Source organism: Apus apus, chromosome 13, assembly GCF_020740795.1.
Source record: "Apus apus isolate bApuApu2 chromosome 13, bApuApu2.pri.cur, whole genome shotgun sequence".
Taxonomy (NCBI): domain Eukaryota; kingdom Metazoa; phylum Chordata; class Aves; order Apodiformes; family Apodidae; genus Apus; species Apus apus.
This window is the reverse complement of record NC_067294.1, coordinates 14,389,002-14,404,250: the sequence shown is the minus strand read 5'-3', so window position 1 is coordinate 14,404,250 and position 15,249 is coordinate 14,389,002. Positions and strand designations below refer to the sequence as shown.

At 39.8% G+C, this 15,249-nt stretch overlaps 1 protein-coding gene across 1 annotated transcript in view; it reads right to left on the bottom strand.

The window, feature by feature from the left end:
• TENM2 (teneurin transmembrane protein 2) overlaps nucleotides 1-15,249 on the bottom strand; it is a 600,962-nt gene that overhangs the window by 152,856 nt on the left and 432,857 nt on the right. Inside the window, exon 8 of the mRNA XM_051631239.1 lies at nucleotides 4,892-5,130. Within this exon, the coding sequence (XP_051487199.1) occupies nucleotides 4,892-5,130 (239 nt within the window). The remainder of the gene's footprint in view (nucleotides 1-4,891; nucleotides 5,131-15,249) is intronic.

Sequence of the window (15,249 nt, the reverse complement as noted above, 5' to 3'; positions counted from 1 at the left end):
TGGTATTTATGTTTGGCAGCAATTACTTGGTGAAAAACACAATGTGACTATTTTTTCCTCTCCTTCTCTCTTCTTTTTTATATTTTTTTCCCCCTCCAAGTCTGACACAAATCTAAAAAGCTAAAACTAATTTAACATGACAAATGCTTTCATCACTCCTTTAACCTCTGAAGTGAACAATGACAAAGACAATACGTGTGGTATATGCTTTTCTTTTGACACTTTATAAATTACTTGCTTTTAACTGGGTTTTACCATCAGTCCAAAATCTTCAGGATGTCCTAATCTGAATGGCTGGTTCTACAGTCTTCATGTGTCACCCCCAGGATACCAGGAATAACTCCTGGGCTTTGTGAAATGACATATGTCTCAGGACTGGAAGACAATTTTATTTACATATTGCATGCTGGAATTTACTAAAACCTAGTGCAATGCTACCAGTTTATACTCTGCATTTCATTTACACCTGGCTACTGAAGAAGCAGAGAGAAATGTCTAAGATAGCAAACTGTACACATGCAAAACCAAACATATTTTGCACATCCACATGCCATATCACACTAGTCCAGTGCCACTCAGACCTGCAGGAATTTTTCCTAAATATCAGTCAGGATAAGTTTCAGAGAAAGATCTAGGAAAACTCAGATTACAATAGTACTGACTGGCCTATAGAGTCTATCTAAATAAGCAAACTTAAATGGCATTTTGTGATCTAAATCATCAATCTACATGTATATTAACAAAAATAAAATTAAAACAAAAATATCCTTCTAACAAGACAAAGTGTCATTATTTCAAAAAATGCTGAGGTTCTTAAAATCTCAGTAGTACCTTAATTTAAGATCAATTGTGTAGTGTGTCAAAAAGTTTCAAAGGTTATTATGCACTATGAATTTTTTTTAAAGCTTTAAACTTACTGCTTTTTCATTTCATTGATTGCAGTTTTATTTGTGACATTGGATAGGCAATAGGAATGCCTACATAATTTTTAAAATATTTATTTTTTCCTATCTCTTATGATACTTTTTTTGCTTGTGTCCTTAAATCAATCCTCATTAGAATTTTTTTCTTACTATTCAAACTTCAGCAGTCCTCTGAAAGTCCCATGTTTAAAAATGTGTAGACAGCATGGCTTCAGAGATCTCTCTGTATCAATTCTCCCATCTCTTTTATTATAGGACAATTCATTAGAAATCCTAAGGACTATGAGAACTTCGAAGTTTTCTTTCAATATAATTGACCTCATATTTCCCAGTATTGCCTTTTTCATTTAGTCCTGCAATAGTCTTGATTAGCATTGATATGATCATCTTCACACAGCCTAGATATATTGACAAACCTAAGCAACAGAATAATTTCCTGCAAATTTTGATGACTTTTTCCATAACTATTACTTTTAGCTAATCACAGAGTCGTCAGGGCTGGAAGGGACCTCTGAAGATCATCTAGTCCAACCCCCTGCTAGAGCACCATCATCTACAGTTGATCACACAGGAACATGTCCAGATGGGTTTTGAATGTCTCCAGAGGAGACTCCACAACCACTCAGGGCAGCTGTTACTCTCACAGTAAAGTTGCTCCTCCTCAAGCCCAACCTGAATCTCCTATGCTCCAGCTTGTGCCCAGTGCCCTTTATCCTGTCATTGAACACAATGGAAAAGAGATGGGACTCATCCTCATGACACCTCCCTTGAGATATTTGTGTTTATGAGATCCCCCCTCAGCCTCCTCTTCTCCAGGCTGAACAGACCCAGCTCTCTCAGCCTTTCCTCGTAGGGCAGATGCTCCATTCCTCTAATAATCTTTGTGGCCCTGCACTGGACTCTTTCCATTAGTTCCTAGTCCTTAATGAACTGGGAAGCCCAGAACTGGATGCAGTATTCCAGATGTGACTTCATCAGGGCAGGGCAGAGGGGGAGGATTAACCTTTCACCTACTGGCTACACTCTTCTTAATGCACCCCAGGATGCCATTGGCCTTCCTGGCCACAAGGGCACATTGTTGGCTCATGGTCAGCCTGTTGTCCACCAGAACCCTGAGGTCCTCCTCCCCAGAGCTGCTTTCTAGAAGGTCAGCCCCCTACCTGTACTGATAAATGGGGCTGTTCCTCCCCAGATGCAGTACCTTACACTTGCCCTGTTCAATTTCAATGTTTCTCCCTGCCCAACTCTCCAGCCTGTCCGTGTCCCACTGAACAGCAGCACAGCCCTCCGGTGTGTCAGCCACCCCACCCAGTTTGGTATCATCAGTCAACTTGCTTAGGGTACACTCTGTTCCTTTTGTCCAGGTCATAAATTAGTATATTGTACAGGCTGGACCCAGTACCGACCTCTGGGGGACCCCACTAGGCACAGGTCTCCAACTAGACTCTGCCCCACTGACCACAGTGCAACCCCAGTGATACAACCTCTGCCACAGTGGAGAGCAAGAGATTTTCTTTGTGGATGTGTATGGCAGAAAAACATTATCAGCACTTTTTTTAAGCTTCCCCTGGGCTTGAAGTGTTGACAGAAAAATACATCAGGAGGAGCTACTGCAATATGGAGCATTGCCCTTCCTCCTGCATGTCTTGGGGAAACTTAACATCTTTCTTCATCCCATGATCAACAGCTCTCACCCACTGCCTCAATGATCAGGATGGAGTTGGGATTTTTATCTGATCAGAACAGTATTCTGGTCGACTGTTTTGAAAACAGGTAACATTCTTCCTCCTGACAGAGCAAAACAGAAGTATTTTGTCTTGACAGAAGTTCAGGGATTAGAAGGTCAGGAGCTCCAAAAGAGCTGCAGAAGCACTACTGCTTTTTCCCAGAAGAGAGAATATTTATTTTTCCCAGTATGCAAGCTCTGCACATACCCAGGAGAAGGTAACCCTCCAGAAAGCTGCAGAAGGAAAGGTTCTTAAGGTTGTTTTTTAGAATAAGGAGATTAAGCACCTGAAGTCATACTACTGTAGGACAGCAAGTCCCAGCAATTTGAAGGGTGGATTGGTTTATAGCTCACAGATTTAGGCCTGTTCTTTGTCATGTGGAATGAACTGTATGAGTTTTTGCTGAGAGTGAGGCAATTAATAAATGACTAATTAAAGCACACCCCTTTTACCTTCCTGTTGCTCTCATACACCTAAGGCAATGCAGCTTCTCTTGTCTTCTTTTCTCTCTTTTCCAACATTTTAAATTATAAACCTAATAGATACATAAAATTTATTCACAGAACTGACTGGTTTTGACTGTGAGTCTCCAATGAACTTATTCTTTACTGTGTATGGCAAGATGCTAGTCAGGTAGCTTACTATTTAATCCTTCAACCAATGCTATCTTCCTAAAACCTGCTTTCTTGCATTCACTACCCACCTCTATTGCACTCATCATTCTGTAGTCAGGAAAAGAGACCTCAGGAACTGTCAAAACGAATTATTTATGTCATTATTTGAAATGATAGATCATTCATCAGTTATTAAAAGCCAATGCATTGCTTTACATTCTCTCATCTTAGATAGCATATGAAAGTGTATAAAGCAATAACAGTGTTGCAAAGCTTTGCTTTAGATTACAGTAACCTAAATACCAAGGAAAAATACATCTCATAATCTATCACTTCAAAGTTATGCACATGATTAAAATATTCAGCTTGCAGTATATTTCCCATGTGCATAATCATTCAAACAGGGAGCTGTTGTATGATAACTGTCAAGTTCAATAAATCATGTGCTTTCCAATCTTTTTATTTATATAACAGACTATACTGTTATTTTTCTGAGGTTTTCTGCAGAAGAAATATAGAAAGATGGTTAGCTCTGTAGAATGGAGGGTGCTGGGGTGCAGGCCTGGCCTGAAGAGACAGTAGCAACAGAGTAGCCAGCCAGCTCTCTTTCACTACAGTATCTATTAATCACATATGGAGGCTCATTAGTACAAAAATAGGATTTCCTTAGAAAACAGTGTCTATCCTGGTGAGTCAGATTATATAGGACTAAACAAATAAACAAATGAATAATTAATTCTCTTCAAATGGAGAGAATAGGGAGAAAATTCAGTACATCTTTATAGGGCTTCTGCACTATGTATGGGAATAGTTTCATAGATGAATTTTGTCATTTACTGAGAGAAGCTAGAGAGTTTGTGCAGCATGTCATTGTCATCAATGTATTGTTGGCTGCACTGGAAAAAGTAGAAAAATACACAGCTAGTTTGTGTAGACAGAAAAAACCTCCAGAACAAGAATAACGGGGATACCTGAGGGTTAGGAAGCCAGAAATTAATTACAGAAAGAGAAGATAAGAGGAGCATGTTTAAAAAGCTCTGAAAGACCATAGACAGAATTAGAACATGTTGTGGTCATTATTAATACTTTAATCATAGGAAATAAGCACCACATCTAGAGCTTCCTTCCTATATTTTTGCTGACAGAAAATAATAGCACACAAAATGGAACTATTTAGATAGTTACAACACCACCAGTAATTCAGGCCCATAGAAAGATATAGACTGAGACTTACTAATCAAAATGATTGTGTGCATTTTGTCTAAAGGCAGTATGTGATGGCAATATTTGAATTCAAACACCAGTAGCTTCCATTATTTATACGGATCCACCATCTATCACATTTTTTTCTAAATAGTTTTTAAACATATGGTAGTACATTAAAAAATCATTATACCACCCTCTATTTGGACACATAAAATTAACTGCACATTGAGAATCCTGAATAGATTTCTTGCTTCCACTGCTGATTTGAGCATTTTATTTTTCCTCATTAATAAATATAAGGAATCACAATGCTCTTTGCTGAGTAAGAACACACATCTGTGAAACTGGTGGACCACCTTATCTACTAAAGTTTCATTTGCTGACACAGCCATGTGATTTGACAGAGAAAGCACAGCCTTACCTATGAAATATGCTAGCAGGATGGCAAGCAGGACTGCAGCAGCAATTGCAGATAAAGCAGCACATTTCCAGCTACAATATTTGGAGGGTTTTTTCAGCTTGAATGCATTCCTGGAGAATGTATTTCTAGGTAACAGTCTGGGAGGTGGAGTATAAACTGTTCCTGAGGTCAATGGGTAACCAGGGGAAGAACTACTGAAGAGCGGAGTAGTTCCAGAGGAGGTCTTAAACAAGAAATGCCTGAAAAACAGAAAAGGGAACAGAGCTGAAAATGGCAAGATCTGTAGTTAAGAAGGAACATCTCCTATTTCTATTCCGTTCCAGCTGTCATCATGTGTTAAATTCAACTAAAAAGAAAAAGAATTTTGTATGAAGAAATAAGGAAAAGAAAATTCTTATAGCCTCAATGCCACCTTAACAACTGTCACTCAAACAGTGTCAGGATATCCTCTGTGAGGATACCTGCTTGTAATTAGATGCAACTTGACCAGATTCTAGCTAAAACACCAGCATAACCAATGAAGTGTCTTTGAGTACCAACTGAGATTGCACCTGTAAGTGAGCAGTTTAGGAACAAAGCTTGTATCAAAACATGACCTCACCATCAATCCTTTTTTTGCCTGTGTTTAATTAGGACAAAGCAACCAATTCCACTACAAAATACATTTATTAGTACCAAAGAACACTTTACCAAAAAACATCCTTTCTGAGTTCACAGGTTCACATGATTCCCCCATAGAATATTTGTTGGATAGTGGATTCCAAGACAAAAAAAAAATTATGAGTCTCATTAACACTCTTGGCAAAAGCTGCCAGAAAAAGGTCCATTAAGAATGCATTAAGTACTGTAAGAAAAAAATCTTGCCAGAATTAGAATAAACCTTGGTGGGGTTTTTTGTTTTGTTTTGTTTGTTTGTTTTTTTTAAATGGTGCACATGTTCAGTTCAAACAACTAAAGCAATCACCATAAGCACAAGGCTCAGGAGAAGAAAAAAGGACTTCAACACCCCATAAGTTTATTAAGAAGAATACATGGGACAGCACAAACTACCTAACAAGTTCTCAGAAAATGCTGCCAACACTGGAGAAAGCAAACTAGAAGGCTGGCAACTCCAGATTAACTTCTCACAGTGAGGAAGAACTGACTGCAAGCATGTTCCCAGTACATGATCAAAAGAGAAGCACAGAATAAAGGCAGTGGTCTTCAAGAGGGCCACTTGTTTTGAGACAAAACAGTCTGAAGATCCATTTCATGTCCTGTCCCTTCACAGCCCTGTAAAGCAAGTGCTCCTTGGAATCAGTGAGACTGAAGATACCTGGTTATCTCAAAAATCAACAAAACCATAGCCTGAAATTACCAAAGTCTTACTTTGGTAATGTAAAAACATTTAGCATTTTTATTCAGCTCAGAAGCCAATATGTCACTCTCAAACCACCTGTTAGAACTTCAAAATCAATCTCAGTCACTGTTTATTACAACAATGATTTGGAAGACTGAAGTTGAAATGTGTTTCCAAGTACATTTTCCAACCCATCCTCATGCATGCACATACTTTCAAGCACAGCATTTACTGTATACTTATTATACAAACTAAAGTGATTTTAAAGAGAATTGAAGTGTTTGTTTTGAAATGAAACCCAGAGCATAATAAAATGCAGAGCATTTGCATACAGGTAGCAGAAAATAAAAGGAAGGCTGGCTAGGTTTCCCAGTTCTGTGATTAAACATGCACATTTGAAGACAACTTCTGAAAATACGCTCTTTTTTAATGCAGTAATTTATAAAATCTATTAGTGAACATGACAAAGATGACTTAATTTGACACTGCCTTTGGTATTCTGGGTATCTGGTTGTTTTTTTTCTAAAACCCAAATAGCCTTGTACATCCTTTACAACAATGATTAAGCTTTAACCTGTTTCAGAAAATATTTCTGCCATCCAAGAACAGTGGATTGGAACGGGTTTTCAAAGCCTAACTATCTCAAGTAGTTCTGTGTTTCGGAGGGTTTTTTTCTGTGTTGTTTTGGTTTTGGTTTGTTTTTGAAATGTAGTATTTGTAAAACAAAGAAAGAATTAGAATACAACGTGAATATTCTAACCAGTTACTGAACAAAAACCTTCTGTCAGTTTTTCAAATAACATTGCTACTCTTCTTTCCTAAACAAGGAGGCTCATTAGATATTAGAATAATTTATTTTCTGCATATTGTTCATGATCTATGAGAAAACACAGTAAAGGCAATTGTTAAAAGGGTTTCCCCCTCTAAATAACCTAGACTTTTGAGCTAATAAACACACCTTCCAGTTACAAGAAAGCAAGAAATAACGAGAGGCTGATTTAATGAACACTGCATTTTAAATGTTTCTTTACTTTGCAACAGTTCAATTAAAGTAACCGTTGGGAAAATGATGTTATCAAGCTGGTTGTGCTACACTAGCTCTACTGACACTTCTATTCCTTTTGTCTGGCTAAAACCTGATTAACACTTGTTAGGCAAGGCAGTTTTAGCTCTTTCTGCTTGCTGTCCAGTGCTGGGAACAAGATACCACTTCAATCATAGGAACTGGGGATTGAAGGGACATGGAGCATGAGGAAGGAAGGAGAGGGACAGAGAGACCTGGCGAGACCAAGGCAGGTAGGAAGGCTCATCTCTCTCAGTCAGGCTAACTGCATCTGTCTCAGCTCAGGACCTCCTTCTCCTCATAAATCTTCATGGTATTAGCAGAGCTTTCAGGTTTGGACCTAAGGGTCTACAACAAATCTTACAGTTTGTTCTTTTTTCCCCTGCACAAAAGCAGATCTCATAGAATCAAACTGGAAATTGCAGTTCCTAGCACTGTCTTTATCTGAAATGTCAAGGTTTTTAAAAACAAGAATTTTACGTTCTCTTGAGCTAAGGCAGCTGCAGAACCAACAGAAAATTTAATATAAAGCATTGTTAAAGTAAACTCAGGTATATAATGAAACTCAGCTTCCATTAAAATTGAATTAATGAATATCTAGATAAGTTTTAATAGAACATGCCAATCATAGACTGCTTCATGTGAGAAGAAAGAAGAATAAAAAATAGTTCCACTGTGATCCCCTTTGAGATACATAAAGATTATACTGAAAATCAAAATACTTATCCATGCAAACATGCTTGCTATTATATTGTTAAAACAGATCAGAACGTGATAGATGTAAACGAGGCTGATTGCAATGGATACATGGCAGTGTCATTCTCAAAGCAAAAAAAATAAAATAACAATAACTGGATAAACTCGGAATTCTGTCATACCTCCAAGTGGCAATCATTAGAAGACAGCACATGAAGTTAAAGGAAAATAATTATGCCTTAACATTTTTTAAAAATATATTTAACTAAAGATGTTTAATATCCACCAAGCCCTTTTAGAAAACTGGCACTGCATTTGTAAGTTGGAGATCAGATGAGCAGAAATACCTTTAGTGACAGTAAAGCACACCAGAGTGAGAACACGATGGGTAAAAACCGCTGGACCCCCAGAGTTTTATGTCTAGATTCAGCTACTAATGGAAATAAATTGACTTGTCTCAACTCTATCTCTAAACCAAATGATCTATAGCTATATTGTTATGTGGGATTTGACATGCTCTGGTACAACCAGTTGTCTGTGGGCCCAAGCTGCACAGAGAGAACGTGAGCATTTATCAACATTAATTACAGTCTCGCGTCAGTAAGACTGGGAGTCATTGCACAGTGACTGCTTAAGGAAAGAAATTAACTTATTTGTACCCATTCACTTAATTTCAAATACACTCTATATTAGAATTGTAACAGCTGTATATGCTCTGTCTTACCTATTCATGTATCAGACACTTATGAAAAGCACATTTCACAATTAGCATTGATAAAGTGATTTACATTGGGACTTCTATGGTGAAAACACTGGATTAAGTTTGCCAAGTCTTAGCCCAGTTTCCCTAATTTCTGCACGTCTTGAAGACACTCCTATACTGGAACACTATGCAATGTGATTGTCATTATACAATGATTCAGTAATCTAAGCATCTGTGGGAGCGATGGCAGGTGCCTGCATGCTGCTGACACAAAATCAGTTCCCCTGCCACCCACCCAGTGCTCTCCCCCCGTGGGGGCTCTGGGCTGTCACCCCCCTTTGTTTTAGGCAGCGCCTGCTGCTGATGTGCTGGAGCTCAGAGCGGGACCTCATCACTACTGCCAGGAGAAAGGTGACATCTCTGAAAGTCGAGCTTACAAGGGGACATTTCTCCACACTCCTGTGGACTAATGGTAAATGGAAAAAGCTATATTTTTGCTTTCTTCGTTAATTCAGAGCTCTCTACAGCATTTATTTTCCCACAGGTCAAAAGGACCTTTGGTGCTCTGGGAATAGTGGTATGACAGAGACTGTATTAACTTCCATAGTCTTTGAAAGAGCAATCTTTTTATTTTCTTCCTGCTTTCAGGCCAGATTGTCATGGCAGCACACTGCAAGAAGCAGTTGAGAAAAAAAAATAGATTGTTTTTGAGATGAAAAACTGCAATACAAAGGAAGAAAAAGATGTTTTCTCACATAAATTGCTTCTTTCTCTCCTTAATTACCCTAAGCTTCCTCTTTATGAAAAAAGAAATAGAGAGCTGTAATGCTTAAGTTGTCCTTTCTTTATGTTTTTTTTTTTTTATAAGTTTTTAAGAGAGAAGGTACATATGAACAGAATAATAACAGGTCAGTTTAGTGGTTTTATGACATAAAAAATATCTTAAAGCTGTGGTAAAATCACATTTGTCTGTAATTTTATTGAGTGTGTATTACTTAGCAGAAATAAACAATGCAATATAGAATGTAACATACTGGCTTTCACTGGGGAAAAAAAAATAATTATCTTCTGTAAGTCCTCCAAACAAGTAGCCATGAGTGCTTTTATGTCAGTGGAGGCCTCAAGGTGGCTGCCAAATTCACAGTGAAGTGTTATGGCAGTTTTCTATCTTCCATACAAAAATAAACCAAGATTGAAGAACACTACAAGCTGTTCCTACCACTTTTTTAAGCTCAGAATGAACTCTGAGTGTCAGACTGGTGCAAACTTTGGTTACCTGTGTAAGGGTCTGTCTTCGCTTAGCCCACATCCAGGCCTAAACTGAAGCAGCTGCTCTCTCACCTGGTGACCCCTCCCCAGCCAAGAAGGGGAATCAGGAAGTGGAGAGAAGCCCCGTGGGTTGAAATATACATGGATTTAATGAAACAGCACAACTAATAGAAACACCAACATCAAGTACCTCAGCCTAGTGGTGAGGGAGGGAGCAGCAGGCTGACAGGGAGGAGCCCCAGGAGCTGGAGCTGCCCCCTCAGCACAGCTCCCCTTTCTCCTGAGCCTGAGGTGAGAGGTGGGACAGCCCTGGGGGGCAGCCGGGGCAGCTGCCCTGCCTGGAGCTCCCGCCTGACTGAGGCTGCCAAGGGCCTGCACTGCTGGCCCAGGAAACCAGGACACGGTACCTCAGTCTTTCCCCAGAGGAGATTTAATTGCATGTTCTTGCTCTCGGGTTTTTGTAGAGAAACACTGTATTATCAGTACACATCTGAGGGCTCTCTGATGTGGTAGCATTGCAGAGAAGTCTCTGCCCTTTTTAGTGTCTAGGACATGCACTGAAGCTGGCAGTAAGGGTTTAAAATGTTATCTATGTTTAAATTGAACCGTTACATGGAACTGCTGCAATCAGAATAAACTCAGCAAAATGCATTTTTCCAGGATGACCTATTTAAAATACACACCTACACAAACGAACTGGCAATTTTACACAAGTGTGCCTACGTGCACCCTCACCCTAAATGCCTGTAGCAAGCAAGAACACACTACTTCAGTGTTCTTCAGCCTGCTGCACGTAAGAAATTTGTAACTTACTGTGCAGTGTGAAGGAACTAAGGGCACTATTGGGCACAGAATCAGTAATTCAGAATGAACACATCAATACCAGGGAGACATAACTCTGGCAGCTGCCACCCAGCCTCCAGCACAGCTCTAATACCAGCTTCCCAGCTCTTGAAAGGTTCATAATTCCTTAAAGGTTGGGTTCTTCACATCCCCAGGCAGTGTCTTCTAAAAAATGCAGATTGTTAAGCAGAGTGTCACCAATGTTGCCTTAAGTCCCAGACTAGCTTGTCACTGCAATCTCCACTCTCTTAACAAAGACACAGTTGGACACATGAAAGCACAGTAATTGAAAGCTGCCTGACAGGAAGGTAGGATGTTGTACAAAAAGGCAGGTGCCAGCCTTTGAGCACCCTGATCTCTCATATTATTAAACAACAGGCAAAGTTCACAAAGCTGTGACTGAAAACAGAGTATGTATAAAAAGGCAAAACATCTGCACTGTACTCCAGCTGCAGCATTAGCTCTGCACCAGGTGCCTTTTTACAGGACAAGCTGCATTTGATCTGGAAGATGTTAATTGAGATATTGTTAGATAAGGTTTTCCAACCTTCTCTCTCTCTCTCTAAGCTGCCCCCTCCAGCACCATGCTGGGGCTCCCACTGCCTGTGCTCCAGGCCTGCCTCCCAATGGCACAGCCCTGGCTCAGGCTGCTCAGAGAGCCCCAGAGCCCTGGCAAAGAGCTTCCAGAGACTGTGGAATGGTAAGGTGAAAAATATGGAGAATATGGATTGCTGTGATGGGGATCCCTAGTAGCTCCAGAATTTGAGAGGGAGAACAACATGGAAAGGCATACAACCTGAAATGGGAAATCCCAGGAAGGCTAACAGGGCTGCATAGGGTCGACTGGTGGTGGTAACGGAGCTGGTGGCATGCAGCAGCTCAGTGTCCCCAGGGACCTACAGGGGCCACCCCTTACCTTCCTGACTGCTGCCTCTGTGGCCAAAAAAGACTCTGGATGCCCTATAAAAAGGTGGCGAGCACACTCACTCAGCCTGTCAGCTTAAATCTTAGTTAGCTTTTATGTGAGTTGGCCAGTAAATAATGGCTTTACTCTTTAAATTCTGGCATACCCTTTTTTCACAATCATTTACTCTCCAGGAATGTAGCAATGAAGCTAAGCTGCTAGTTAGCAGCTAGTAAAGAGTAACAAGAATAGCTACAGACAAACACAAAGAAAACCCAGTTACTCTGCATATGTACTTACAATAAGAGAGATATAGGAAGATTTAGGTAGCTCTGAATCAGCTGAAACCATAGGACCTTTCCTACATGACAAAACTTGTCTTTTCTTCTGTAAAGTTCTGAGTGGTATGTTGCACAGTGCAAAGTGATGAAATCCAGGACTGTCTGTATTTGTTATTCCAGCAATGATGATAATGACAACAGCATTTTGCATTTCAATAGGTCCATTCATTTTATCTTTCTGCATCACTTAATGAACATAATTTCAAAACACTTCTATTTTAAAACACAGACACGTAAGCTCTTCACTATCTCTTAATTTGACCACTTGCTTAACAAGAAAAAAGCACTAGCAACAGTCCTATTTCACATCTCTAAAATAATATAAATAATAATAGAATAGAATAATAAACTCATATCTCTAAAATAATTTTTATCAGTCTGCATGTAAATGTAAAAAATAGAAACCTAAACCACATCACTTGAGAGTTTGTTGGGTTTTTGTTTTTGTGGGGGTTTTTTGTTTTGTTTTGTTTTGTTTTTTAATAAAAAGGAGCACCCTAAATGTACCTGCCTCTTCTCCTACCCTCTCTCACACTGCCTGGTCTGCACAACCCAAAACTTTAAAAGGCAAACCAACAAGATCATGAAAACGTGCAATTATCTGCAATACGTAAAAGCTCCTTTGAGCTTACACATATGTAAGCAGGAGATCATCTAGACTGATTTTCTGAACCATCATTACATATTCTGCTTTTGTAGTGTTTTACTTCACCCTTTTATCTCTAACAGTCTCCTGTTGTTATGAAAACAACACTACAGTAGCCTGCTAAGAACAACCTTTCTACAACGTTCTTGGAATTCCTCCATGTACACCTCTCAAATGCTTATGAAGTCCCTGGGGATGCTTTTGAGTGTGCTTTACTCAACTCTTTAAAATGCTTTTGATTTTTAAACAGGTCCAGAATCTATCTAAGCAGATCCCTTTTATTTGGAAAGTTCACACAAACTTCCTGCAATCTGCACAGTCAGGAACAAGAGACTGAAGGAGTCAGCTCTTGCCCCAGCCTCCCAATTCAGAGGATGAAACTGCTGCAGCACGTGTGCCTGTAGCTGTATAGGGTAAGTAAACGGTAAGAGAACGTCACATAAGACAAAGCAAAATTAGAGTGAGGAGTTATTTCACTGTTCCGAGTACTTGTTTGTTACGCTGAATATATCCTCGAAATTTGCATCAACAAAAGGAAAAGAAATTTTGTTTCACTATTCTTTTCCAGAACACTTTGCATCATGTATAAAGATATCAAAATATTGAGACATTATTCAAAAAAGGCAGACAATTGTGGAGAGCAGCTGTAACCTGGAACTTCTACACATTCAGATACTTCAAGTTTACATCTACAGTTCAGAAGTTCTGCAGCTCATTTTGACACCTTAACACGGTACAGCATCTGAATTCAGTATTAACAAGACTTCAGACAATTTATCTCTTTGGAAAGAAACAAAAAAAGCCTCAGCACTAAATCCTGCTCTTTATGCAGCCTGTACTTAGCTTTTCTGCCAGCAGGCCTCCAGCCCCTGCACACCCGGGGTGCAGTGCCCGCTCCCCGGCTGGGAAAGCCGTAGCACAGATGTCCCTGCTGTGATGCCCCACGTGGGGTTCATGCCCTACACTGGTCCAGGCTGGGATACAGCTCACGTTGCTACTTCAGCCATTCGTCTCCCATTTCTGTCCAAGCTCTTCTCCTCAGGCTCACCCAGCGTGTCTGTGTTGGAATCAGACTGGCCATGTAAGAAATATAACTTGATCCGCAGGTGCAAGATGGGTGGGTTTTTTTAGGGCTAATTTCCAGATTGCTCAATCTTTAAACTTAACTTTGTTTAACAGACCCCAGATTTGGATCACTGCTCTTATACTGCAGCCCACAAAATGTAAAGAAGCCAATTTTGTAATCACCAGAAGAGCAACCATCATCCTTTCTCCTGAAATACAGGAGAAACGTTAGTATGGAACAGTCAGTCTGAAAGCCAAGCAGCAGATCCTTTTGAGCAAACTCAAAGAAATTATAGACATGCACATAAAAATATCTTTACAACTAAAAGATTTGGACTGAAAAAATTTCAGAGTAGAAGACTAAAGATTAAGCCTAATTTCTACTTAATTTTGTATTTTTTTTTTCTCTTGGGTTAAGTATTATTAATTATAATGGTACCAACCTAAATTAATATCAATAAAAAGTACAGAAGAGGCATTAGTGCATTAGGCAATCTCAAACATACACCCATGAAAGCTCTCCTGTCATCCTCACTTAGGAGTCATTTTGTTTTTGACTGTTGCCTGCAGATGGCCCTGTGGGAGGCTCCCCTCCCAGAGAGGACTCTGGCAGTGCAGAGGGATGCAAACCTTCCTCACAAAGCCATACTTTTCTCCCATGCCCTCAGAACATTTCAAGTTTGGAAGCAGAGTGCTGCCTCTCCAGCTGTCTGGAAGTAATGAGACTCACACCAGCATGTTCAAAGGTAGCGCTTTCATCATTCACCCTCTTCGAAAGCAATGATTAAAGAAGCAATAAAAGAACACCTCCTAACTGGAAAACATAGAAACCAGCACTTTGGAAAGGAGGAGGAGGAGATGGTTTGAAACAGACTGCAAGAGGACAATAAAAGTTAAAGAGCATTAACAGCAGCTCTGAGCCTAAAGGTAAGGCAGCTAAGTACTGCAGAAATGAACCATAAAAACAGCACCATAAAACCACTACGGCCATCCATTACTGTGTCCTTAGTTAAAGGTGTTTCAACCCTTCTGTTACGGACTCTTATTTCAAAGAAAGCAGAACAATTATGTAGCCAACCTGGGGGCCTGTTGCAGTCATAAAGAAGCAGCAGAATAGGGAAATAAAAGTCCACATTTGCCTGCCTTGAACCAGAAACAAACACACTAAAATCGAGCAGGCATCACTGGAGTGTTCAAGGCCAGGACAGATGGGGCTGTGAAAAACATGACCTAGTGAAAGAGCTCCCTGTCTGTGGCAAGGGGTTGGACTAGGTATCCTTAAAGGTCCCTTCCAACCCAAACCATTCTATGCTAAACTCCATGTAAGCATTTTGCAATCGTATAATTCCACTAAAAGCAGCAAGCTACTGCAATACAGCTAAACAATTATGTAAAAAATACAGAGCTACAAAGGGGATACAGAGATTTGGGGTACAGTTGCCTGAGGAGGGCACAAGAAAACGTGCAAGCAGTAAAAGCTTATCTTACA